Source organism: Scleropages formosus, chromosome 6, assembly GCF_900964775.1.
Source record: "Scleropages formosus chromosome 6, fSclFor1.1, whole genome shotgun sequence".
Classification (NCBI taxonomy): domain Eukaryota; kingdom Metazoa; phylum Chordata; class Actinopteri; order Osteoglossiformes; family Osteoglossidae; genus Scleropages; species Scleropages formosus.
In genome coordinates this window covers 5,442,329-5,469,180 of record NC_041811.1, presented here as the reverse complement: position 1 = coordinate 5,469,180, position 26,852 = coordinate 5,442,329, and the positions used below count along the sequence as shown (strand labels likewise).

General features: G+C 42.0%; 1 protein-coding gene across 2 annotated transcripts in view; it reads right to left on the bottom strand.

Annotated features, from left to right (window-relative positions):
* Positions 1 to 26,202, bottom strand: part of xpo7 (exportin 7) — a 30,097-nt gene extending 3,895 nt beyond the window's left edge. The window contains exons 1-24 of one of the 2 annotated variants that reach the window (XM_018732950.2): positions 26,143 to 26,202; positions 19,139 to 19,285; positions 18,546 to 18,639; positions 17,647 to 17,813; positions 15,263 to 15,328; positions 12,874 to 12,978; positions 12,401 to 12,566; positions 12,045 to 12,118; positions 10,561 to 10,680; positions 10,104 to 10,250; positions 9,372 to 9,544; positions 7,368 to 7,561; positions 7,171 to 7,276; positions 6,100 to 6,235; positions 4,448 to 4,521; positions 4,275 to 4,355; positions 3,410 to 3,473; positions 3,043 to 3,169; positions 2,841 to 2,947; positions 2,510 to 2,598; positions 2,127 to 2,234; positions 1,769 to 1,851; positions 811 to 1,025; positions 580 to 718 (exon numbers count right to left, since the gene is read on the bottom strand). In XM_018732950.2, coding sequence (XP_018588466.1) covers positions 580 to 718; positions 811 to 1,025; positions 1,769 to 1,851; positions 2,127 to 2,234; positions 2,510 to 2,598; positions 2,841 to 2,947; positions 3,043 to 3,169; positions 3,410 to 3,473; positions 4,275 to 4,355; positions 4,448 to 4,521; positions 6,100 to 6,235; positions 7,171 to 7,276; positions 7,368 to 7,561; positions 9,372 to 9,544; positions 10,104 to 10,250; positions 10,561 to 10,680; positions 12,045 to 12,118; positions 12,401 to 12,566; positions 12,874 to 12,978; positions 15,263 to 15,328; positions 17,647 to 17,813; positions 18,546 to 18,639; positions 19,139 to 19,285; positions 26,143 to 26,160 — 2,800 coding nt within the window. In that variant the 5' untranslated portion in view covers positions 26,161 to 26,202. The remainder of the gene's footprint in view (positions 1 to 579; positions 719 to 810; positions 1,026 to 1,768; positions 1,852 to 2,126; positions 2,235 to 2,509; positions 2,599 to 2,840; positions 2,948 to 3,042; positions 3,170 to 3,409; positions 3,474 to 4,274; positions 4,356 to 4,447; positions 4,522 to 6,099; positions 6,236 to 7,170; positions 7,277 to 7,367; positions 7,562 to 9,371; positions 9,545 to 10,103; positions 10,251 to 10,560; positions 10,681 to 12,044; positions 12,119 to 12,400; positions 12,567 to 12,873; positions 12,979 to 15,262; positions 15,329 to 17,646; positions 17,814 to 18,545; positions 18,640 to 19,138; positions 19,286 to 26,142) is intronic. The other variant, XM_018732951.2, reaches the window with a different exon arrangement.
* Positions 26,203 to 26,852: the final 650 nt, after the last annotated feature.

Below are 26,852 nucleotides of genomic sequence, written 5' to 3'. Positions count from 1 at the left end.
GGAGGAGGGAGATGGGGTGAGCTAGTGCTAAGCCACAAAACACAGATGAACAAATGCACATATACACAAATGGGTGGGACTCCTTTTTATAGATATTAATAAAATAAAAAATAAAAACATCTTTTGAGAGCCACATAAAATTCCAACATGTCTGTAAGAAACTGTGCAGATGTAGTGTTAAATATATAAATTTAGCCAGCAGGTTAAACTGGTACAGTAAGAAATACCCAGCTGTACAAATCAGTGTAAGGACCTTAATGCTGGATGCTAGGCTGCCCCAGTTGCTTTGGAGACAAATGTCAGATAAATGAATAAATGTAAGTTACATTAAACATTGTGCATTAGACAAAATTTACTTGTTTTATGTTATGAAATAAGTTGTCTTGTTTTGCTTTTTATCAAAGAATGAAGGAATAGTTTGTTGGTTAGCTACATTAGATGATTTGTAGCTACACTGACATTGATTTCATTACTTCTTTCAGTCAAGTGTGGCACCAACACATCAAACTGAGGGACGAGTCAGCTTCTGTGAGATCGACTGACAGCATGGGGTGAGACTTGATCAAGCTGAGCAATTACCGAGTGCTGTGAGGCCTTCCGAGATAGATGACAGAATGTACATGATGACGTGGGGCTCCAGGCTGGCTATAAAGTTCATATGGTCCTGGGTGAGAACCTCCAGCAGGGAGTAGTATGACTGGCTCAGTTTTGGGTAGTCCTGTGAGCAACAGAACCAAGGTTAAAGACTGACTTATAGCTGGGAATGGAGTAGATAACAGACCATGGCCTCTGCGAGTTGGTCACACTTACCAGCAGGTCACTGTGTGGGATTGAGAGCAGCAACTTGATGAAGGTCTGCAGGGCGTTGTCCAGTGCATCGTCACCATACAGCCGGAAGACACCAAAGTTGACGTAGTTGCCGCTAAGCACAGCCTTCAGCATTGAGAAGCAGATTGAGATCCCTTTGAGCTTGAGCGCGTACACCTGGTCCTTGGGTACTTCCCCTAGCGTGAGAATGCGGTTTCCTGTCAAAAAAAGGAAACAGAAAGATGGTGTATTCAGCTGTAACCACCCCCGAGGAGGCCTTGCATAATAGTGCCATAGTACCTTAGATAATTCAGTGGCTCCTGAATCTTACAAACAAGGACTAGAAATCTGCTCAGAATTTGTAACTTGAAATTCACTCTACTGAAACAAGGCTAGTAATGAAAACTAGTAAATAAAGGCATCAAGTTTTATAGTTCTCCGATACTGAGAAAAGTAATTCAATATCTCTAAGCTGAAGCCATGTGAAAACTGAGTAAATATAAAAATATTGCTTCCAGAAACTCAAATTCGATGCCAGCTGATAACTGATTAATCCCATGAACACATGCAACATCTGTCACCTTGTTGTCACTGACACCCAAGAACAGCTAGATAGGAGTGTTAAACACTGTGGAAGTGAGTTTAAGATTGTGCAACACTCCTTTTTTCTGGTCTCTTTACTGCCACCTATTTGGGCAAATACACATTTTTTTCCCCACTCCATTACAGTGGGGAGGGGGGGGGGGGGGGGAGGAAGTAAAATACATTTTCCATTTATCTTCAAAAATTAAAACCTTGATCCTTTATATTATTGTATCATTTAGTAAGACATAGCACACCTTTTTTCCACCCTCACATTAATTAAATCAATTCCCTTTCTTTGTTCAAAAAATGTAGAATTTTTCTTCAGACATTAGGAACTGTTTTGCCAACCACAAGCTCAGGGCTTTAGCTAACCTACCATAGGTTGTCATCATCTTGCTAGTTTCTCGAAACAGCAAGATGCCGTTGGGTGATGAGACGTCAAACTGCAGCCTCTGTGACCTGTAGAGGACAGACATAAAAAAGGAGTGTCTGTTTTAAAGTTTGCCTGCATTTTATTATTAGTGCTATACACATTTTTACACACTGCAAGTGAAAGTTTCAGGATGTAAGTTCATTCTAGAGGAACCTCAGCTACCCAACATGCAACTGGTCATGAAATGTAGTTCACACTTCAATCAGAATATCACTCTGCAGCGACAAAGCCCGACTAAGTAACAACAGTGACCACAAATGCTGTCTCAGTGTTAAGACTTGGGTGGTGGCATGGCAGGTACCTGTTGTGGACCAATTCTGCCATGAGCTTGAGCACTGGCGTGGTGCAGGCAGGAACGTGGTACCACAGCTCAACTGCCCTTTGCAGGATGGGCATGTAGGTGGGGTAACTATGCAGTTAAGGAGAGAAGCAGGAGCTAAATGGGCCATGCGAAACCAATATAGCAATCATATAGCACCAGTAAAAGTTGGAGGGGGAGAGAGAGCGAGGAGACTAATCATTTGCTTCATCACGAGACAGTGGGAGCAGCAGCATCTGGACTGACCAAAGAGTGAGGAGAGTGACAGCAAATAGACTAATCATTTTGGTGGACCATGAGAAAGTAGGCGGAGTGACAGCTGGACAGACCAATGTTTCAGCTTCACTATAAGAGTGGGAGGATACATCCAGTCAAAAAGCATCATGAAGCTGGTCTTGGCATTGAAGGCAAAGGCAATACCCCGTAGGTCTCGCACCAGGCCCACCAATGTCCTCTGAAAGAGGGGACAAATGAAAAGTTTTGAAACAAATCCACCGCGGAACAAACTGACACAGAACTCTGCCATTTTTCCTGGTTTCAAGGTTACACTGGAGCACATATCTTTTCTGATTGGCCCATCATATGGATGCGTGTACAAAAAAAACTTGCAAACCCTAAAGTCTGCAGATTTGGAAACACTACTGCCCTCATCACTGCGACTCCAGGAAAGAACAAACATGCAATATGCACATTTACCTTGGCCTCTTGCTCATTAAAGGTGTTGGTGCTGAACATTTGAGCAACCGCTTCAAAAGCAGCTGTCAAGGGCAGCATGAATTGCTCAAACTGGTCCTCGTCTTCTCCTGCATGTGCGCGCAAACACACAGAAAGAATGTTAGGAAAAGGGCAAACACGCTGAATTCCCAGAAATAGTCGGGTGATGCTCAAATGCAAGAACCTGGACTTGGACCCTCACCCAGGTCCACCATGAGTAGTCGGCCCAGTGCTGTGTAGAAGGTGGTCCGGCATCGCATGTCGCTCAAGTTAGACTGATTGTTCACGCCTAGGAAGGAAAAGTGCTCACTCTGTTGGGAGAGGGAAAATAAAACAAGATGACCAAGTCTCCCAACATAAATTTAAATAGAAAAATCATACGAATTTGCATGACCCTTAGAAGTCAATTTCCTTATGGATGTACACTTATGCCATTTCCTTCTGGATCAATGCCGTTCTCAATTATTCATTCATTCATACAATGGATTTAATGTATGGCAACGTACTTGACCAGTGGCCAGTGTCTGAATTCAGCTTCATTTCTTTCTTACCGTGTGGTTATTCAGCATGAACTGAACAGCACTCAGCTTCACCAGCTTCCTCACACTGCTGTAGGTACACAGAGGGTCAAGGAAAAACACACAGTATAGAATCACTTGGCAAGATGCCAACAATGATGCAGTGGGGGAGTGCTGTCACATATGGGGTACAGCTGACTAAAGTCTGCACGTATCAGCAGTGAAACAGACAAGGATGACTCCAAAGTATTGTTCGTTTGTTTTCAGAACATCAAGAGATGGTTGCCATTGAACACAAAAAGTATACATATAACATGGTCCCTCATGTTACAAACTGTTGAGTTGTTGGTTTTTTGAAGATAAACATTTTCCAGTTTATTTTTCATTGCCTTTTCTTCACTGTGCCATTTTCCTAACAATCCAAAACCTCTTAGACCCGATGTGTTAATAATGTAGGGGGCAGTAGACAAGGGAGTGCTGTTGCCTTTCAGCTGCATCTCACCTCCTGCTGTAGTACCCTTGATCAATGTACTTACCCTGCTGTTTTAAATGGGTAAATAAATGCAAGTTCCTTTTGAGAAAGGCATTAAATCTAAATGCATGTACTCTTGACCAAAGTATTTGCCCTGAACTGACATATTAAAAAATACTTTGCTGCTTTAACTGGGAAGGAGTCAAAAGTATTTTGTCTAAGAATGTGTCTACTGTCAATGAGAAAGGTCAATATAGACCAATTAAATAAAGAGCCTAGTGAAATACTTATCCTAACTGATTTAAAACACACAACTACTGGATAAATGGGTAAATAATAGTCAACGTGAGTCACCCTGAAGTGTGAGGTAAATGAATTTTAAAAAAAAAAAAATACTAATACAAGTGATCCATTAGGAAAGGATATCCAATGGAGAGATCGTTGAGGAGCTGCAGGGTCTTGGATGTGATGGGCTCACATTGTCCCCAGTACTTCAGGTTTGTAATTCTGGATCCAGAACATAATGTGCATCATCATTACCGTCACATTTGCGAGCACTCCCCACCAACCACTGAAATGAGAGGTCAGGCCCTACATACATCTTTCCAATGAAAACACTCAGCACCATGGTCTCGTCATTGAGCCCCAGCACCTCTGATAGACGGCGGTATAGCTGAGGATAAACAAAGCAGAGTCACATGACCAGCAATCAATGCGCTCCCACAGAACTGACAGTGTGACAAACAAAAATACTCCACTTTATACTGATAACAGTAATTACCAAAACATGATTTTATCAATAAACATTTACTGCTTGGTTAAGACATTTGAACAATACTGCCAGTACCTTCAACCAGGTGAAGGATCATCTTAATTCTCAATTATACTGGTTCCTCAGCTAAAAACTTTCAATTTCTCAAAAACACAATCATTTGTTTATTTTCCACTTTTCTTCACTTATGTTCTAAAAAAAGCTGTAGAGAAACAACTTGTGTTCACCCTCAAAGCCAGGAGGTGGCAATCAAGTGTCTTCAAACAGAACAGGAGTGTAGAAACACCTTAATTCAACTCATTTCCAGTTTTTAAAGTTCAAGTCTGGTGTTTCTTGGTGTCAATACTGAATAAGTAAGAATGCTGCACATGATTTTGGGATGAAACAGTGAACAACAGGTGGTAAATAGGGAATATGCAGAGATGACTATTTTAAGTATTAAATTAAGTTTAATGTAACCTGAAGATAAGAAACATGTTGTGCTAAGCAACTTTGGAGTTGAAGGGGGGGGAGAAAGAAGAAAAAAAAACCACACACTTCTGGTCCGAATTGTGTTTGCTGCTTGAGAAGCCATCTACATTACAACAAAGGCGTGTAATCTTCGAATGAATTAGGATGGGTCAGTCTATTTATTCAGTATAGAGCAAACCCCTTAAAAGGAGAATTTAGAACTTCAAAACCTGACAAATAGTAGCTATGTAAACAGGACTGAAGTGAAGAATGTACTCCTGTAAATTCACCTGTGCCATAAATTTTTATTGAAATGACCACAATTAAAAAGGTTTTGATCAAAGTAGAGCATATGGAGGTGAAAAAATGCATTTGCATGTTTGCCCTGCTGTTTCAAATCTCCAAAGCAACTCTGTGGCCTATGGTACAGTAGGACTCAACAACACAGAGTTTTGAACAGATACCATGAGGATGAGAAATCTGGGAAAAAAAAAAAAACTTCTAAAAACCAGTGACTCAGGTTCTACAAAGATCTGGTTGCTAAAGAAGGGAACTGGGACAACATGTAAAATGAAGGTTCCTTGTTCAAGTTCCTGAAGGAGCCATTTTATTGGACAGTGAAGTTATGTACTGATACTGGACTGCTCCAGTAAAATGCACACACATTACAGATAATGGTCTTGGAAGAAAGTTAGTCAAGCTATAAATAATAATGCAATTTATACTTTAAGTACCCCAAAGCTTTTTTTTGTACCAAGGCAACTTCAGTGCTAGCTACAGCAAACCGACTAGAAAGCAGACATTGAGGGTGAGCAAGGAGAAAGCGAAGACCCAATCAAACAATCACAAGTGGAGAGATGCAGAGCTGCTATGCTCAGCTAATGTTATGCCACTTATCTGGGGCTGTACACATTTTGGAGTCTCTGGGCAGCAAAAAAAAGAACCCATTTAATTTAGGTTTTGGCAAACAGTAAAAGACCAAGGTGTTTCCCCACCAGATACATGACTCTTTGCTTGACACCTTCTTACCTTGGAGGACTTCTGCACCTGGTCGCCGATGTAGATTTTACGGAACTGCTCAAAGAAGCTCAGCATAGCCAACTCCAACTTCTCATTGCCCGCTTGGGCCAGCCGCGAGTCAGTGAGATTCATCAGCTGGAGCACCCTGTAAACCAAATGGCATTTACATTTATTCCTTTACGCTGATGTTTTTCTCCAAAGTGGCTTAGTGTTAAGCTACTTACAGTTATTTACTTATTTATACAGCTGGGTAATTTTACTGGAGCAATTTAGGGCAAGTACCTTACTCGGGGATACTACAGGAGGAGGTTAGACTCAAACCTGTGACCTTTGGATGCAAAGGCAGCAGCTCAAGCCACTACACTACCAGCTGCCCATATTTACAAAGACCATTGGGATTCAAGAAGCTGTGTACTTTAGCTATTTTGACAAGCATAGTGGAAGCACAACTGGGATGCATAAATTCAAACTATGTAGATGGTTTTCAGAAATTAACTGATGCATGCAACTGCCAGTTATGGGTGCACTAAGGATGAAGAGGCTGCATTATGCTAGATACACTTATTCCCCTTTATCTGGTCCAAATTTGTTCATGAAAAAGGGCAATGGCAAAATACCAGATGTTGGTCACAAAATCTATTATTTATTATGAGGAAAAATCTGAATTTGTTCCAAGTCGATCTGAAGTTTGCCTAAAAATGACCCTAAATGTTGCATTTCATTTTTTTTTCCAGAAATACAGCAGTGTCACATTTGAAGTTGACTTAATAGAAAATTATAGCACAAAACAGTGCCAAAAAAAGAGGATGCAAAGAAACATGTGAGCATGCAAGCATGACTATAGAGTGTCAGAATGCAATAGAGTGTGGGTACATTGTTCCCACAATGCAGTGTTTGTCTTTCTTACATAGCTCCTTGGTGCAATTTTCAAATGGGATCTCAGTTTACTTTTTTTGAGACCTAATGCTACACACTGTCTAAACAAACATTTGGACCAATTAAAGTTAAGGATAAATAAACTGGTTAACAAGGGACTATAACAGGGGAAAAAAATTTACTTCATTGTAAATGGATACTTGCCGACACACTAGCTCCCCATCCATTGCATCTTGCTCATCTGTACTGGCAAAAGACACCCTACCACCGATCACTGCCCCAATGATGTACACTAGCCACGTCAGTCGGCCTGAGCAGAAAGAGAAAGCCACATTAATTTACTACCCAAATCTACTAAAGAACTAGATCCACCAGGATGACCAAGAGCACATAAGTCTAACCTTCCTGAACTGCAATGTCCATGGCACTAGAGTTAGTAGACTGCAGCAGCTCCTGGTAGGACTGCGCTGACTGGTCAAAGAGCTGCACCAGCAAGGCACAGGTCTTTTCGTATTCACAACGACCGATGGTGGACAGCTGGTCCAGCTGTTGCTGAACCAGCCCTGTGTCATCTAGGGGATCCTCCAGGCCATCCCTATCAGCCGCAAAAAGGACCAGTGAGAGGGTTAATGGAAATACAGATCACACCAATCTGCATGTAAAATAAAAAGAGCACGTGAACAGCTACAGGTATGTGGAAAAAGTACACCCGCCCCATGGAAAACTGTCTTTTTCAAAATATTTGGACATGCACACATTGGATCTTCATTTAAACAGTTTCTGTAGATAAAGGGGATATGATCAAAAACAATGGAAATTTTCAATAATTTATTCAACGAAAAAAAAAACTTAACTGATGTAATATTCCTATATGGAATAATTAAAGTTCACCTCAGGTCTCAGAAGCTGGTATTGCCCCCTTTAGCAGAAATAACTTCCTGTAGCCATTTTGTACAACTGTATACAAGTCTTTAGAATCAACTTGATGAAATTTACCACTTCTCCTTGCAGAATTCTTTGAACTGTAAGATGTTTGAGGGTCTTTTTGCACATACAGCCCATTTCAGATTCCCTCCACAACATTTCAATGAGATTCAAATCTGGGCTTTGACAAGGCCATTCCATAATCCTCCACTTCTTTTTGAGGTATTCCTTGGTAGCTGTACTGGTATGCTTAGGATCATTATCCTGCAGAAAGGTCCACCACTGGTTCAGCTTCAAGTTTTGGACAGATGGCTTCACATTTCCTACAAGCACTCTCTGATATGATGCAGAATTCATAGTTGAATCTATGATCGCAAGTCGACCAGACCCTGAGGCAGCAAAGCAACGCCAAACCGTAACATTTCCACCAACATGCTTTATAGTTGGTATGAAGTCCTTCTCCTCAAATGCTGTCTTTGGTGTGTACCAAACATATCTTCTGGTACTGGGGCCAAACAACTCCATCTTTGATCTGTCCAGAGCACACTGTTCCACAAGCCTGGTCTTTGCTTAGGTGTTCATTGGCAAACTTTAGTCTTGCCTTGATGTTGTTTTTGGACAATAAAGGCACACCTTCCATGCAGATCAAATTGTGCAATCTTTTTCTGATGGTAGATGCATGCACGTTGACACCAACAATTTCAAGAGTTACCTGCAGATCTTGGGATGAAATTTGAGGGTTCCTGGAGATTTCTTTAAGCATCTTACCATCTGCTCTTAAGCTGAATTTGCTGGGCTGGCCTGTCCTAGACAAATTGGTGGTTGTTTCAAATCTTTTTCATTTGTAGATTATTTTCCGCATGGTGGAATGATTGATTTTATAATTTAGAGACTATTAGATCCCTAGTCAGACTCATAGGCACCCATGATATTCTTTCTGAAGGCCTTAGAGAGCTCCTTTGACTGAGACATGACGACACCACATAATTCAGTAACAAAGAGCAAACCACACACTAGAAATCTGAGGTTTAAACAACACCAACTTCTCCTGGATACTCCTTAATGTTCTAATTATTGGCACCTCATCTGGTACACCTGATTCTAATTTTGTGCATTTGAAGTTGTGATGAATGTAGGGGTGTACTTCCACATAACAAATCTTTGTTTAAATTATAAAAGGACTCTCATGCGAGTCTGATGTGTCATTTGTTCAAGTATATCACCTATACAGGCAGTGATTAAATGAAGATGAATGTCTGCATGTCCAAATTTGGTGAAAAAAGGGAAAATTTTCTATGGGGTGTACTTACTTTATCTACATGACTGTATAACAAACCCCTTTAAGGAGCTATTAGAGTTAAATCCAAGTGATGGAGTGGGCTTTAAACACAGCAGAAGAAATTAACAGCTTTGGGGTCAGGTTTGAACTTGAGCCATTCTTGAAAGTACAAGCAAAAGGGTCTCCAGGAACGCCAGCCTACCTGAGGATGATATGGACGGACTCCAGGCGCGAGGTGATGTAGGCCTTGGTCACCTCTGGTGTATAAGTCTCCAGCAGGTGGGGCTCCGTGGCCTTCACGTAGGGCACAGAAGCAGCCAGCCGCTGCCACAGACTGAGCAGGTAGTGCACACTGTTGGGGGCAAACTCCCAGTGCTGGGGGAAAGGAACAGCATTGCCCATTAGCAGCAGGAGCCACAGAATAAGCCTACCAGTTAAGAAAAACTGGGCTTGACACACCTTTGTTACACTTTCATTTGCAGCTACACAAAATGAAACAGGGGATTTGACTATAATTGTTAAGAATATCCCAATCCCTGCCTCTTGGTGCCCTCTCGATAATGCTAGCTGAGTGTCTTGCAGGATCTGAAGCATTTTCTTTTTTAAAAAAAAAAAAAAAAAAAAAAAAAAGTGTTTAGAGCAAGCCTAGCCACCTGAATACCACAGTTAGGAATAATAGAATGGGACTCTGGTTCTCTTTTGTAGTTTTTACGACCTGTAGCCATGATTAAAGAGGGACAAGCGAGAAACATTTATGTTGTGACACAAAGTAAAATTCTTGGACAAGCAACGGCACAAGACAGACGAAAGCGAAAGCAAGAACGAAACTTCAAAGTTCAAAGATGATCAGATTACACATTTCTGACTAAATGATGCTAATGAGTGATCAGCCAGGTAGCATCCAGGAAGCCAAAACCTGGACTCGCACACTCACCTGTAAACTGGTAACGGTGAAGTTTGCTATGAGCCTTATGACCTCTGGATAGTTTTCCACCTTAACCAGTTCACCCAATTGATAGTTACTCTTCAGTCTGGCCAGCAGTCGACAGAACTCGTGGTAATTGTTTGGGTCTGACAAGCTCTGGAACAAACATAGTATACAATCAACACTGAATTCCAAACTGGAAATGTTGCTGACAAACTTTACATTTGAACACAATTCTTTTACAAGGATATTTTGCTAACAAACCGTTTCATAGAGTGAACAAATCAAACCCAATTTTGGTACCTTCGAAACGGACTTTTGGTATATTATTCCTCTGCTTGCCCCCAGAGTTGTTTTTAAAAAAACACCCCACAAACTGTAGATCCCTAAATATACACACACCCCAATAAAAACAAACAGGTTAAGAAGCAACTGGACCTCAAGGTTTCAGAGCTCCTTGAAGTACCTGTGGGTTTTCCAAAATCCTCTTCACCCCATCCACCAGATGGGAGAGGAACTTTGCCCTTTCAGCGTTGTTGAAGAGTGATCGTCGTACAGATGCTATTTGTACCAAGCAAGACAGGACCTGAGGGAGCAGAAACAGAGTAAACAAGTTTTAGTTACATAACTCATTGAAGCAAACATTACTTGTATTAAATGACTAAATAGGGTATTATAGAGGAGCCAAAACCTGAAACTCAAAGACAAAGAAAGAAATGTGCTAATATTCATATTTGTGGAAGTTTGAGAAGTGTACAAAAGAGTCAATTTCCTCACAACACAAATCTGCTGCACTGGGCAAAACTTTCGAATTTGTTTCATTTTCAATTGGGGCTTGGGGGGTGGGGAGTAGAAGGAGAAATTAGCCTACTTTAGTTCATAAACACGTGCAACATTATTAACCTTGCTATTGAGCAATAATATTCAGGAACACCAGACACAGGCAAAAAAACATTATGGAGGCGAGTTGAATTAATGCAGTCCTGAGTCCAAATCTTTGTCTGTTCCAGCAGGCAGTGTATTCCTAAACACTCAATCCTGAATCCTTGGTACAGCTGAGTCTTATTCTGTGACTTGTGAAAATAAAGGCTGTTTGAAAGTTTTAAAATGGAATTGGAACATTAAGAATAAGTTTGACAAGCTCAGCTGCAGGGCATTGCTCACCTTCTCTGATTCTTTTAGATCATGGACAGTACCATTAGATCCATTTAACACTGTCAATTAATTGACAGGAAGTGCTCAAAACTAGGACGACAACTGAATTGTTGCTCCACCCTCTAAGGTGATTGGAGGATGGCTCTGACCAGGTATCTGTCAGCCAGCAGGGTAGTGTTTTGTTGAAGTTAGTGTTCTTTTTATTTGTTTTTAAGAGGTATTATAAAATATTGCTATGCTGTGTTTGATCTCCCCTTTTTGTCCCTCTCCATTAGGTTCCTGTACCTACCTGTATCAAGTTCAACACCTTGACTATGGCATATAACACCATCAGTGGATCTTGTTCCCGATACTTACAGGACCTTATCAGTTGCTATGCTCCAGCCAGACTGTTACACCATGCACAACAGGTCCAAAATCAAAAACCCTGAAGCTTCTCACTTCTGCCTCAAATATGTTGAAGTGAGCTCTCTGTCACCCAAAATTAGTGAAGCCCTCTCAATCTTTAAGAAGGGTCTCGAAACATATTTGTTTCAAGCTCATTTATTTCTGGATCTCGTTTCTACTCCATGAACTTTCACAAAAAAAAGATTTATATATGCGCACGCGTGCACACACACGCAATATATGCTGGTTAAACATTGCTATTGGACTAAGTGATGGTATTTTAACAATTGTGTGTCTGTATGTTGATGAAATGCACCATTTTCTCTGAGTTATGTTGTCTGAGAAAAGCTTTCAATAAATAAATGTACATATAAAGTTACCTGGAAAAGACAAAGGGTGGTCACTTACCAGGGGAGAGAGGGACGGAGGGATGGAATGATATAAATCAAAGAAGAGCTGCAATGTGGAGGAGTCCAGGAACGCTGCAAGCAGAGGGGAGATCCATGTTAGGATGTTATGGCACTGACTCACACACCATCACTGCCATGTTCCTGAACATGCAAAGCCTCTCCTTCAGCCTGCTCCACCATTACAAATACAGTACATCTGACCACTGACTGGGTCATTGTATGATAAAGACCTGACCTTCCATACCTGATATCCTTGTAGCTGAACAGAGGCTGGGGAAAAATCCAAAACTGATAGACAGATTAAAGGATGGAAGGAAGGAAGGAAGACGACCCCACCCTCTCCCTACCCCTCACCTGATCTCCAGCTGGTGGGGATCTGAACGGTGCACAGATCGTCAGAGGACTCGTCCGTAGAAGTGCCGATGAAGTCAAAGTTGAGGCAGTTGTGGGCTAGCTTGAGCAGCTGCATGAGAAGACCATGCTGACCTTCATCGTTCAGGTTCAGGTTCTTACCTGAGGCCTGGGAGGCAGGGTTACAAGCAGAGTCAGAACCTTGAGTGTGACACACACACACACACCAATCACAAAGCCTCCCTCCATCCAATGTGATGGATCAGAAACACAGCAACAAGACCTTGTAAAGGCATTACTTGCTCAAGTCCCTGCAGCAGCAATGCTATAGTACCCTTTAACTAAGCTGTTCAGTCAAAATATCCACATGTATAACTGAGTAAAACCTTAGTCAAAAAGTAAAAATGACATCTACTGTTCCCCAAGCAACATACAGAGATTTAACCATAAGCATTCTGCACCCGTATGAACCTCACCTGTTTGAGCAAGTTGCAAGAGAGCGTGAAAATGTCGAACAGTGATGTGTCCCGGAACGAGGATGCAATCTTCCTGTGCTTCGTTAAGGGGTGTGTGGTGTCTGCCTGCAGGGAGACACGACAGTCTCAAGGGATGCAAGTCAACAACCTACCAGAAACACAGCTCCTATGCCACTTGTGTTCAGCTCTAGCCTGCAGGGGGCGCACTGCTGTCAGCACAGAACCTTGACAGCGAATCCATACCCACTGTCGGCAGGGTGGAACTGACTCAATATTTAAATAGCACAACACGAGGCATTGTTCCTCTCCAACCACATCATTTTTCATATAGATTGAGATAAATTGCCAAAATACATGCAAATAAGTACATTCAAATCAACCTTTAAATTCACATTTTGGTAATATTTAGCCACGCTATGCTTGCATTGAAATGGGCCTATGAACACAAACTGAAATTTAAATTAATCAAAATAAATCTGACGTATAGTAAAGGTAACACTGAGCACAGTAGTTATCACAGCCACTATAGCTTGCCAGTAAGACACGAGTGTTAAAATAGAGCACTGTACTGCAAAGCTGCCACCCCACACAGACACAGTGTAAGAGCTCGCCCATCAGCCGTTATCCAGTGAGGAGCTGCCCAAGCTGCCATGACTTTTTAACTGTGATGAGCACAAAGCGGTTGAGTGTGAAATTTTCCTCACATCAAATCCCACAGACAGTGTTTCTAGGAAAGCACCAGCTTATTTAAGTATTTGTTGACATGTCAGAGTTCTGATAATGTGGAAGTTGAATTTTGTTTTGGTTTTTCATTGTGCATTGAAAATTCAACTGTGAAGAATTTTGCTGAGCTTAACTTAATGAGATGACAAAAATATAGTCATACTGCATAAATTGGGTGGACCCAGCACAGCGTCAAACTTCGCCTGTTCAGTAGGACCAGTGCCTGAACAGCTTTCAAACCATAAACAATCTGTAGGAATCAGCTTAAATAAAAATACACTGGGGTCCTCAACTTATGAACAAAAGACTAGAAATTAATTTGTAGCTCTATTTGTTTTCAAGTACAAAGTCACTTGTAACACAAAGTCACAACCAATTAAAGCTTAATACAGACATTGTAATACACTGGGGCAGCTGGTAGTGTAGTGGTTTATAGTTGCTGCGGCTCCAAAGATTGCAGGTTCAAGTCCCACCTCCAGGTGTGGTACCCTAGAGCAAAGTACTAACCCTAAATTGCTTCTGTAAAAAAATTACCTTAGCTTTACAAACAGGGTAATTAACAAGTAGCTGAACATTGTAAGTTGATTTGGAGAGTCAGTTAAAATAAATGTAAGTTTTCCACAGAATAGGTTTTGTAATAAATACACCAATAAAAAATATTTCATTTAAATGTCATTAAAATCGAGCTACATTAAAACTAATTTAAAAATTACTGAAAATAAAAATATGCCAACACCTATTCAATATCAAGTATTGACCCAATCATCCCATAAACACAAGCAACATTCTTCATCTTGTTATTGACCACCGACTCTTAGGATCCCCAGACATGAACTGTAAACACTGAATGTGAGCTGAATAATTCCCTCCCACATTGTTCCTGTCTGGGTGTTCTTTACTGACACAAATGTTTGCCTGGTCCCAAATTTTAAAAACAAATTAACAAAAATGGTTAATTTGAAAATTCATAGCTCAACCATTTGTAATGTGAGGCCAGTTTACTGCTCAACCCTAATATCTATGGGATGAGGATGTCCTGATTGACCGTGCAGGTACAGTACAAGTGGGACAGTGACACCAGAATCTGTTGTGTATTTTTCTTTTTTTTTTAAAAAAAAGATAAGAGGCTGAGACTGAACAGCAAAGCAAACTGTACAACTCTGCCTAGTTGCTATATGCTTGGCAAAATTAGTAAGGAATTAAGGCTTTCGTTCCCATTGACACAACCACTCACCCACCAAGAGGATGTGCAAACTTCCCCAGTCTGTACACATTTCGGGGGGGGGATCAGATGAGATGTTAACACACCGAAGTGCAAATCTGCATTACATCAGCAAAGAAATTAAAAGCACTGAGCAATGTTCTTTTTAAAGAAAAAAGAAGGGGGGGGGGGGGAAGAAACTGCTTTTGCGGGGAAAGTTACACATCCCAGCTCACATGTGAATAAAGCTCATTCCGCCTCTTCCCGAGCTTGAACCTGCACTCTACCAAGGTTTGAGATCCGCCCCCTTCTACAAGGTGATTACAAAAGAGGGGGAAGGGAGGCTTACCTGCCAAGAAGCGCAGCGCAAGCCCAAAGCGCTCACACACATAGCTCACACACAGGAGGAGCACTGAAGAGAATGAGGAGGACACTTACTTCACTTGCGTGCACCAAGGGACTTACTTGATTAATCTCATTGGTCAGCTGAGAGAGGATGGTCACCCCTATTATGCAGTGCTCCACACTGTCCTGTACCAGGAAACCCAAAAAAAAAAAAAGTCAGCACATGACTTCCTCTCACCTGGTGGGGTAGGGTTAGGGAGTTGAACCCATTAACATGTAGACCCACCCCTCAGCAATGGGGTCATTTGATCGCTGTTAGGCAAATTTCCATTGAGTAAACTGGATATTAATTTTGAGGGAGGGTAAAAATAAACAAAAATAAATCATTTTCTGTACTAAAAATAATTTAATAGAAAACTAGGGTAAAAGTTTTTTATGCAGGTCAATGACAAAACCACCATATTTTATAATTGTAACAAATTATTTGCACCTAGTCTTTCATTGTTATATTTTAATTTCTACCTACAACCGTCTGTCCACTGCAGGGTCACAAAGTTACGGAATCCCTCCCAGAAGCACACGTGAAACACCTGGTACATTGGACAGTGACATTTTCATAATTTTGCTCACTAATGTTTATGATGGGGGCGTGATGGCGCAGTGGGTTTGGCTGGGTTCTGCTCTTTGGTAGGTCTGGGGTTCAAGTCCTGCTTGGGGTGCCTTGTGACGGACTGGCGTCCCGTCCCGGATGTGTCCCCTCCCCCTCCAGCCTTGCGCCCTGTGTTGCCAGGTTAGGCTCTGGCTCGCCACGACCCCGCTCGGGACAAGCGGTTTCAGACAGTGTGTGTGTGTGTTTATGATGTAAAACTATAAGTCACCCTGGAGAAAAGTGTCAACAAGATGAACTGATACTAACAGCACTGTATCTGGCATTTCAACTGTGAGCAACATTATATATATTACATATACCAATGGTTGTGAATGGCTGAAGCTGTCAATCTGAAAGAAAGAAGGTAGTGATAGCTAGTTTTGTTTTGTCAGAAGTGTGACTATGTTAGAGTGGAAGAAAAGTCAGTTAACCCCACTAGGGGATGACAACTTTTTGGGTCTGAGACACCAAGTGTGTACCTCCGTTCCACAATGTGTTACAAGTAGCAAGACCGTTCTGAAGTATAGAAGTTGCAAAAGTAAATTGGCTGCGTACTGCCTAAAAAAGGTGATGTACTGAATAAGTTACCTGTATGAAAAAGGGTATAAGATTCCCTAAGGAGCTGTAACAAGTGGCAGGTGGCGTAGCGGTTAGAGCTGCCATCTTGCACTCCCAAGAACCTAGGTTTAAATCCTTGCTCCAACTGTAGTACCCTTGATCAAGGTGCTTACCCTGAACTGATACAGGAAAAATTCCCAGGGTGTATGAATTGGTAAAGCCATACAAGTAATGTAGCATAGAAACCTAACTTTTTGTAAGTCAAGGACACCTGTACGTAGGCATATTTAGCAGATGCTCCTCTGAGGTGACATACAGCAATAAGCATGTATTATTTAGCCAGCACCTTTATCCAGAGTGACTTAAATTGATTCTACTTCATAATGATTATATTACCATTCTGCACAACTTGCACTATATATTGTTGCACTACATACTGTTTTATTTATTTAAATATACTTATTTACTATTCCTCCAACTGTATATATAATTGTACATATTTTTATCTTGTATTTTTCCACTTGTTTTTATATTGCAAGTATTTTCAGACTTGTATTCTGCTGCTGTAACAATTTCCCTTGTGGGATCAATAAAACATATCTAAATGCTAAATGGCACATAAAAAAAAAAAAAAAAAATACAAGCAATTCAAACATGTAATCTAGACTGCAGGTTGCATCCTGAAGGCTGCTGCAACTGCACCCTAAAGGAAGGTAGGAAAGGAGAGTGCTCTGAGTGCATTTCTGATCCCTTATGGGGACCCTCTGCTGAACACAACAGAGTACTTCCTTCTGTACCAGTGAGCCATTCATGCACAGATGGGCCAGTTAACAACGAGGAGTATCTTTTAATTGTCTCCAACTAAGGACAAGGGAGAGCCAGAGAACTTCAGAAAACGAGGCACAATTTTGGGTTGTGACTGAGTAGTCTCTAATGTGCAGTCTCCTTACCACTTTCTCCAGCCACAGCCTGAGCAGAACTGCAGCAAGCAACTGCTGAGGTACCACTGGGTGGGATTACATAACCTGAATTGCTTCAAAAAGTATTTAAAAATACAATATTAAAATTCTGACGCCGTTGACCACTGTTCGTCTACCGAGTGGCGATTAACCCCTGTTGCACTGTTATGAACATGGCTAACCATGTGAAGTTTCATATTTAGGAACTCTACTGATTTTTGAAGGTCCACTGGTACTGTTAGCAGAGACACTTTGCTATGCTGCAACGAACCATCTTAATGTAAAAAGCACTAACTAAACCATGATTACAGTAGTAAGAGCAGTCAGTTGAAAGAGACCTGCAGGAAGCGCGTGACGTCCGCAATGGCATTCCGGAACGCATAGTCCTCCTTCTGGCAGTCAAACCAGCCCAGCTTGGTGATCCTGGCATAAAGCTGGATGAGGGCTTGGGTGACGAAGGCAGCCAATTTTGGCCTGGTCGCCAGGTAGTTCAGGACATAGTTTCCTGGGGAAAGGGGAGGGGACTATCATATACAGTTTTGAGCCTCAACACCAGTGTTCCTGCCATTGTTACATTTAAAGGAAGAATAATAAAACATTAGTGATTTAGGGAACAGGATTTCTAATCCATTTTTTTTTTTAAATGCTCTTTTTATTAAATATACAAACTTCTTAAGTTGTGAACAGAAAGCCTGTCTAGTTAGTTTTGTTTAACTTCATGTTAAACTAATATGAGGGTGCAAACTAAATTAAAATGACAGAATAAAAATACATAATCCCTAACCTCCTAAACAATGCCCACTGTAGATGAATTCATCGCATAAACAACCTGAACGTTCCTTATCTTTATACTGACCAACACTAAGGAAAACCAGACAAGCTCTAAGGACTGTGCAAGGGAGTTCAGTTAAGCTGGTTCTACACTCCTGTTTGGGTGCTCTGCATTGCTTGGAGGATAAAGAAGTCAATCTCTCCACTATAAAAGAACCTTAAGAAAATATACGGAAATTTAAAAAATAATAAAAAAAAAAATCCTTAAAATTTAAAACAATTTTTTTTTAAAAAAAAAAAGCACCTACCACACCTACTGTAACTCAAGGAGTCACTGGATCCAAAAGTAGCCAAAAACAGGCAAATTATTTTGTAATAAAACAAATGTATGTTTTCCTTATCTGGGGAATAAGGAAACAACCCTGCAGTGCAAGTACTGCAACTCTGCTTGGTAAGGAGGACTTACGGATGTCAACGCGCTGTTCCAGGGGAAGAGGGTTACTTGTCCGTGACACCAGCTTGGAAAGACACGTTGCGGCCAGGAGTTGGGAATAGGACGACTGGAAAAACCAGACAAATATGAAGTCAAGGGTCACACCACCAGAGTCCCAAGGGCATGATGACACAGCCATACTGTGTACAGGTGGCATCACATGACCAGAACATGTAGCACTGGGGGCACACCGCCTCATTTCCACAGGGGCATGGTGGCTGTTTACAGTTTATCCTGATAGTTTGATATTCCTTCACTGATGATGTATGATCATTAACCAGCGAATGTTGCACGCAAATAGCACATTCTACAATTCTATAATTGCTTGATGCCAAGGTGGCACCTGCTGGGCAGCTTCACAGAACATCCATCCCAACATTTCAAAGATCATCAGAAAACCAAAACAAACCTAGACATCTTTCCCATAACCTGTTTTCTACTTCCAGAAACTAATTTCAAATACCATTTCATGCACCTTCTCTTCCCACAATGTCTTTAAAACCCTGAAGAAAGAAAGAAACTTGGAGAAGGTCTGGACTACCCAAGTACTATGCTGGGGTACTCACACTTCCTCTCTCCAGCAGAAGCTGACATTTGCTCAAGCAATCAGGACTGTTGGTGAACTCCACCAGGGCCTTCTCCGCCTGGAGCCGTGTGCTGGTGTCCGTCGTTTCATACAGCTGCTTGCACAGGATCTCTAGCTGGGCTAGGCTCTGTAGAGAGTGCGCGCGCGCACACACACGCACGTGTTAGAATGCGTCTACAAGTGAACCTTAAAATTCCACATAAGGACATACTGTCTATATGTAAAACACTGCTGCTGTGAGTCACACAAAATTCAACTTGTGGAATAAGGGTTTACTCAGCTGTGAAGCAAATGAACTGGTTCGTGTGCCAAACAGTTGAGTTGTGAATTTTTGAAGATACAAAAATTGTCCATCTTACTTTCCTAACTTAGTTATGGCCTAAATCGTCCATAGCAAAGCAAATGTGACCTGTGTGTTTGCATGCCCAGCCAACAGATGACAGTAAACCCCCAAACAGAATAAGGGTTTGAAACTGCCTTAGTTGAACTCACTTCTACAGTGCTTATAGCTTACGTCCAGGGGCGTAGCTATGTGGGGGCCATGGGTGGCCAGTGCCACCCCCCTGGACACCCCTGTTGTGCAAAGCACTCTGACCGCACTGACAGGTGACTTTTTTCGCCTCTCAAACTTGTATGATGCACATAGTGTTCTGTGCGGCGCTATTAGGCTGAAGAGCTGTGAACTGCCCGCAGGGCACAAACCTCTGTGTAGGAGGGGGGAGTAGAGCGGTAAAATTCAATTTCGGTAGTTACTGCAGCCAAGTCTGGCGCAAGTGAGCAATGCAAGAGGATACGGTGTTCAGGAGAATAAAATCAGTGTTACTTACCTACATTTCACTACCATTTAGTGAAAGTTTGTTAAAGTTGAGGTACTACTGCGATTGTTTCATCATGAGAAACAAACTTAGCTTCAGCTAATGTTAGCTGAAGTTACTGCAGCTGCTAGCTAGCTAATTTTTTAAAAGTAATGTTACCACAAACATTACTACATCATGCGCTTAAATTATGAGTCTGTCACTGTTTTTTATAAGTAGCTATTCAATACTAAAAGTGTTTCTTGATAGGCGTGTTTATCTAAACTGTAGAGCATGAAAAGGAAAGCAGGGGAAGATAGGAAGAAACTTTTTTTTTTTTTTTTTTTTTAAAAACAAACTGAGGACTAGTAGCAGTAAAACTGAAAATGACAAAGAAGCAGGGAAATGAATGCTACAGAGAGGGAAAAAGCAGGGGAAATGTGTGCTGCTAAGAGAGACGAGAGGAAACAGATAGTCGAGAGGAGCTTGTGGTGAACCTCTACAGAGACAACACACATCAGACCAGAATCAGAGATGAGCAAAATCACTCATGCAGTCAGTCATTGCCCACCAGGTATGTAGGTTACATAAATTGTATCTGCAAACATAAAAAATAATTTCCAATACCCAGTTTGCACCATTAGCATCTAAATACACAAATAATGTAGAATAAGGATCGTAATAAATGATATGTTTTTTTACAGACATTTCTAAGTACTCACACTAATTTCGTGGGTACATCTGTAATAAATTCTGTAGAATTTATAGAATTTCTGTCTGTAGAATTTGCGAGTCAGGTTTTCATTGCTTGGCACGAAACTAAAACCCTTCTAGGGACAAACAGTACAAATCCAAACAATGTGGGAGCAAAATGACAACCTTAACCGCATTCAATTCTTTGATCAGGTTTATAATGGGTAACAATAATAATAAGGACAGAACAATTTACAGTCCCCCCCCTTCTGTTTGTCAGATTTGCCCAGAAGAGTAAGGACCTGTGAGACTGAAAGCTCATTAGCATCCATCATCTTTCCAGCTGAAAGTATGAACAGCAAAATACAGAAATTCTCCACAGTGAGTCATCAATTAGTGTGTGTGGGGGGGGGGGGGGGGCACACACACTCTCATATGATGTCTGCAGAAATTCACGGGTCAGACACCTACACATCAAACCAAGTGTGCCGCACAATTCACACAGGCCACAGCCCCCGAGACAAAAGCAAAGCTGCAGGAAGGTTAAGCTGTTAGGGACAAACACAGACTTTCAACACCACTTCCAGGAGGAGCTGTGCTGTATAATCCTTGAGGATAGTACTCAATCTGAACTGATCCAGTAAGAATTAAATTTACTTATTTATAAGCTGCTTTATAGCAATAGACTTTGAGTATGATTTTCATCTGTCCACAGAGCAGTCATGCATAGACATACCCTTTGCACACTTTTAGTGACTGGAGATTTACAAAGCGCATGAGCACGCCACCAGGAACACATGCATGGGGTTGGCCCCATGACTGAAAGGGTGGATCCCTTTCAGAGGGTCCCGATCCGCTGTGATAAAATAATTGCTGCCATAGTGAGAGTGCTGCACTCTCATGATAAGCCAGGCTGTGGTGAGACATCTAAAGACAGTGAACCCTGGGTCAGTAACCCAGCAGGTATGACAGAATTAAAATACTTGCCTTGACCTCACCTTGTTTCATCATAAAATGAAGAAAGAATGGCTAGTTTGAGTCAAATTTGTAAGCCTGCCTGTGCTGAGAATCAGATGCTTTGGACTAAGAGGGTTAGGGGGGAGGACTGTGTACTGGGGTGGGCTAGGATGTCATTGTGAAACAGATTACCATTCCCCTTCTTGAGGCTGCATTTTAACGAGGTCGCTCCTTGTTAGTGGCAACTACAGTAAAACCTTCAAAGGGCTTTCTGTGGAGCACGTGCGGTCAAAGTCTGCAGCAGTGGTGATGTCGAGTCCCTATAACGACCTTCACTGTTTCTGAGTTTCACTACACAGATTTGACTGGAATGAAACTCTTGGGGAGGGGGGGTAGTATGGGAGTTGGTCCCTTCACCTATAAGGCAAAGTGACACACAAACTTGACAGCAAGTTCTCAACCAAGTGTTTGGAGCCCAGGTGCAACATAAAGGTTATGACAGTGCCCTCTATGGTGTGAGAGTGAGGGAAGACTTGCCAGGAGCATAGCAGACACAAACCATGGCCAAATGAGAAGGAACAAGGAGATGTAGGTCAAAGGTCAGCAAATTCATTCCTGCACATGGCTGGCACGGAGGGCCCCTGAACACATGACTTAAATTTTACCTATTATGAGCTCCACCTTTGGAAGATAAGAGAATAAACCCATCCCTGCTGTGCTGTTAATGACAACATCTGGAACCCTTTTACTAATGTTAATTATTTACCAAAACATACTTAGAATAAGATGATACAGCAGCAGCAAGCATTTATTAACAAGAATGAACCCATCTCACATGTTTCTATCAGCATTTTCTTGGCAATAACTAAAAACACACCCAATACTTAAGGTGAAATTAATCTCAGTGCAACATATAAATTTTCCATACTCCCCAAACACAACAAGAGTTGAGTAAAACTCTATACGTGACTATACAATATACAGAAATCAAACTGCATGTTTTAGACACCATCTTATCAGACAAAAGGTCACATGGGTATTCTGAATAATACAATAAGAATTTCATCAAGAGGACCTGGTTGCTGGTGCCATGACTGGACTCCACCGTGTACAGATTGCCATAAAGCTTTGGGGGTAAAAAGAGGGCAGGATTGGCTGAGCTTTTGCCCTTATCAGCTGTTGTCAGTTTACTTGAAAGGACCCCAACCCTAATCCCCCTGGGAATGACACCCTGTGAGCCCCATCTGCATACTGTACCACCTATATCTCCACACTGCCACTCCAACTTTTTCTAGGAATGTGTCCCAAAAATCTCATCGCTGGCCTTAAGAAGCTGCGCAGCGCAAGGCTGAAGTTAGGATAACCTGGGTGGGGGTGTGTGTGTGTGTGTGTGTGTGTGTGTGTGTGTGCGTTTTTGAGCAAATGAAGACCATCTCCTTCCGATTACACCGGTAGGTGTATAGTAACAGACTATACGTCCCAGAAAATACTCTTACTTTACAGTAACATTCATTTATTTAGCAGATGCTTTTCTCCAAAGCAACTTCCAACAAATTCTATGTAGTGTTATCAGCCCAAATAGCATGTCTTTGGACCGTGGGAGGAAACCGGAGCACCAGGAGGAAACCCATGCTGACAGAGGGAGAACATGCAGACTACACACAGACTGAGCAAGGATCGAACACACTTACTCTCAAACCACCCAGGTGCTGTGAGACAGCAGCGCTACTCACTGTACCACCGTGCCATCCACTTTACCTTCACTTTAACAAGCACATCAACTGCAATTTACAAGCATAATCAGTCTTAAAATTTTTATTCAAATGCTGCTTAGAAAAGCAAATAATCCATTTAGCCAACATAAATATATGACAGCACAGCTGTAGCAATAAGCCATAACTAAGATATACCACTTAGATCAGCATTAATGATAACCAATTACACAAGGCATTTGTCCTGAAAACGCTGCAGCTAAATTAGAGAGGTAAGTAACTGGTCACAACCAGTGACACAGAAACAATATGTAATGCATGAAGAAGAGGTGAAAACTGAAAAGCCAGATGTTTCTCGGTTCTAGCTACAATTCAGTGGAATGAATTCCTTCTGTCCCTCAGAACTGCTGAAACCTCTCTCAACAATCACGTCGTTTCAAAATACTTTCCTCGTGATGTCATGCCTGCTCCACAAATTTGGAACACATTATCTTTTTGGAAACAAGGTACTCTACCAATTCTATACCCAGTTACTCACGTCTGCAACTATGTCTCTTTATCCTAATAAAATGCACAAATTTGTATTTTCGCCGAGATGTACGTAGCTTTGGAGAAAAGTGTCTGTTAAATGAATAAATGTAAATGAATGAGTAAATGGTAGTATTTAAATAACTAGTAACTTTGAGAATCGATAACACTAAATAGAGTTCATTGGAAGTCGCTTTGGAGAAAAGTGGCTACTAAAATAAATGTAATTGTGTCTCCATTTCTCTGTCAGTTTGGAGTGAAATGCATTGTTTTCTGAGCTGTACCTTGATTTGGAGATGAGAATCTGTCGAGTTAATAAACGTAAATGAGAAAAGTCACGGCACTGACTGCAAACAGTGGATTATCAACACATCCAGACAACCAACAGTTCAACCAGGTAGCATTGTCACAGTGGCAATGAGCCTTAATGGGTCAGACCAACGAAGTTAAACTACAGCAAAGATGACCAACAGGTTAGATTGGTTAGTGTTAAGCTAGTGCTTTTATACTTTAGCAATGACAAGTTGGTGTGGTTATTGAACTAGTAAGCGTTGTAAGACTGTCACACCGAGTACTAACAGGTTAGATAGAGTACTGCTAAACTAACAAAAATTAACCCAAGACTGGCAATATAACAATAGTTCAATGCAGCATTAAAGCATATTAGAGAAGATTGTATTTTTACACTAACTAAAAGATGCATTCAGAGTACAGTACTGTTGCACTGTAGTAACAGGTAATGACAAATGATACAGCATTGTTTAACTGTAGTATAAATGGATACACCTGAAGTCAGAAAATATTTTTACAGTGTAAAACAACACTAATGGCACAGATTATCATTGCACAGCAGTGAGCTAGACACACTGAGTGCTGTTACACTACAGTAATAAATGCTAACAGGATGGCTGCACAGCCAGGGTACTGTTACTCTGTAGCAAAGAGTACTAGATGCACAATAACTACTGTTTTTTTTTTTTTTTTTAAACTACACTGTAGCAAAAATATAGTCACTAAGTATTTATAATGAAGTAAAGAGTATGAGTATATGCTAGTAAAAGTATAATGTGTTTGATACACTAATGCAGAGGATAAACAAAACTGATCCAGCCAGAGAAAAGTTACACTGCAGTAAAGAAACTTCCTAGCACAGAAAGATGTGCAGTTAATGAGTACAGTTACACTCTAGTAAATACCGTTAAGGAGAGAGCGGCAGTGTAACCAGTAAGTACGCTCTCTCCAATACTACTAGACACAAAAACAGGAATTACACTACAGCAGAGTATTAACTAGATAAGATAGAGATGCACAGTTTGGGAGTAAAGTTAGATAGAAGGGCTATTAACAGGAGGACAGGTAGCACATTTGGGAGTATAGCTAGCAAGGACTTGAGAAGTTGAGTGGATAGCTGAAATATAACTAGTTAGCACTCTCTCTGAGTACTGACTTCTGATGTGGAATCGCACTCAACTTCAACCTTGATTAGGCAAGGGGTGAGTAAACCGCCATGCACGAGCCCGTGTGAGTGTGAGAGTCGAGTGTTACGTGTCAGACAATGGATGTGAATGTCTGGTCTCACCCATGAATGGGAGACCAAAGACACACATCCACCATCGTACTACCTGTGCAGCTCGTCCCACCTGGGATTACCAGCCCACACAGGTCTCCAAATCCGCCCGATCATCATGTCGGACACACACGCACTCGGGAAAGACTGCTGGACCCCCGGGAGTGCGCACACGACATGATGTTCCGGATCACCCGGTGGTTCCCAAGCAGGAGAGGTCTCAGTTAACGGTGTAAACGCTCAGACAGAGCCAGGAGCCCCGCGCACGTGCCCACAGCCACGGCCGGCGGGGCAACGCGAGCGGGCCAGTCCCTGCGTGGGGCTCCAGTGACTGTTTACACACGGGAGCGCGCACGCACCGCACACACACGGCCCGGCCTGCCTTGGTTTGCAAGCTGAGGGGGGGGGGGTCGCCTGAGCCACGCAACCCCGGGACAGGGCCGCACTGCAACCAAGTCGCCTTTCTAAGGAGCGCGCTCCTCCTGTGTGCCGCCCGCCGGCGCCTCGAACCCCAGCGGCGGAGGCAGTAAACACGCCAGGCCACACGTCCCCCAGCCGCGTTACCGCCATCAGGCAGCCGTCTCCCCGCAGGCCCCGTCCCCCCCCCCAAAAAAAAACAGCACGGAAATGCGCTGCCGCCGCGCCTAAAAACACATTCAGCCTTTTCCGCACCCGTCGGCCGCCCCGGCCGCCCTTTATTGACCCGCTGCGGGAACATAAAGCCCCTGGTTACCTGCACATGATCCGCCATTTTGCTCCATTCATGCTCCTCTCACTCCCCCCAACACGGAGCATGCGCATTCACGGACCCTGCGCTGCGCGCCATTTACGCAGTTTGCGCAGCGCGCTAGACGACGAGAGTCGCTACGCAGATTCCGCGCGCAACGGCGACGTCGTGCGGACGGCACGCGGCGGCGGCGGAGGGGCGCTCGCGGGCACTCTTTGTTTACATGGCTCTTAAAGCAAACCCGCAGTTTTCCGTCCGACTCAGCATGATCGGCACAGCTCACGTGATTAGCGCGAACAACGTGATTATAAACACGATGAGCTACATAATCATCACCATCGTGGTCAACATGATCCGTACGATCGATGTGACAAACATGATCGAATACAATCAACATGGCGAATATTGTCGACTCCCCTAATCAGTATAGTAATGACCGAAGTGACAAACATAATCAAAACGATCATAAGGCATAAGCACATTCATTAAAATGATGGGCACGGTAAACATGATTAATTATTAATTTAATAACACCATGATGAAATCATACTCATCATGCCCTACCTTTTCAACAGAACCACTAACACTACTACAGGTAATTTTGTAACCATGCATGTAAACTGTTTTTAGATTAATAATACAAAGAAATCCGTTTGGCATTTTATATTCTTCTTCTTCTTCTTCTTATTATTATTATTATTATTATTATTATTACT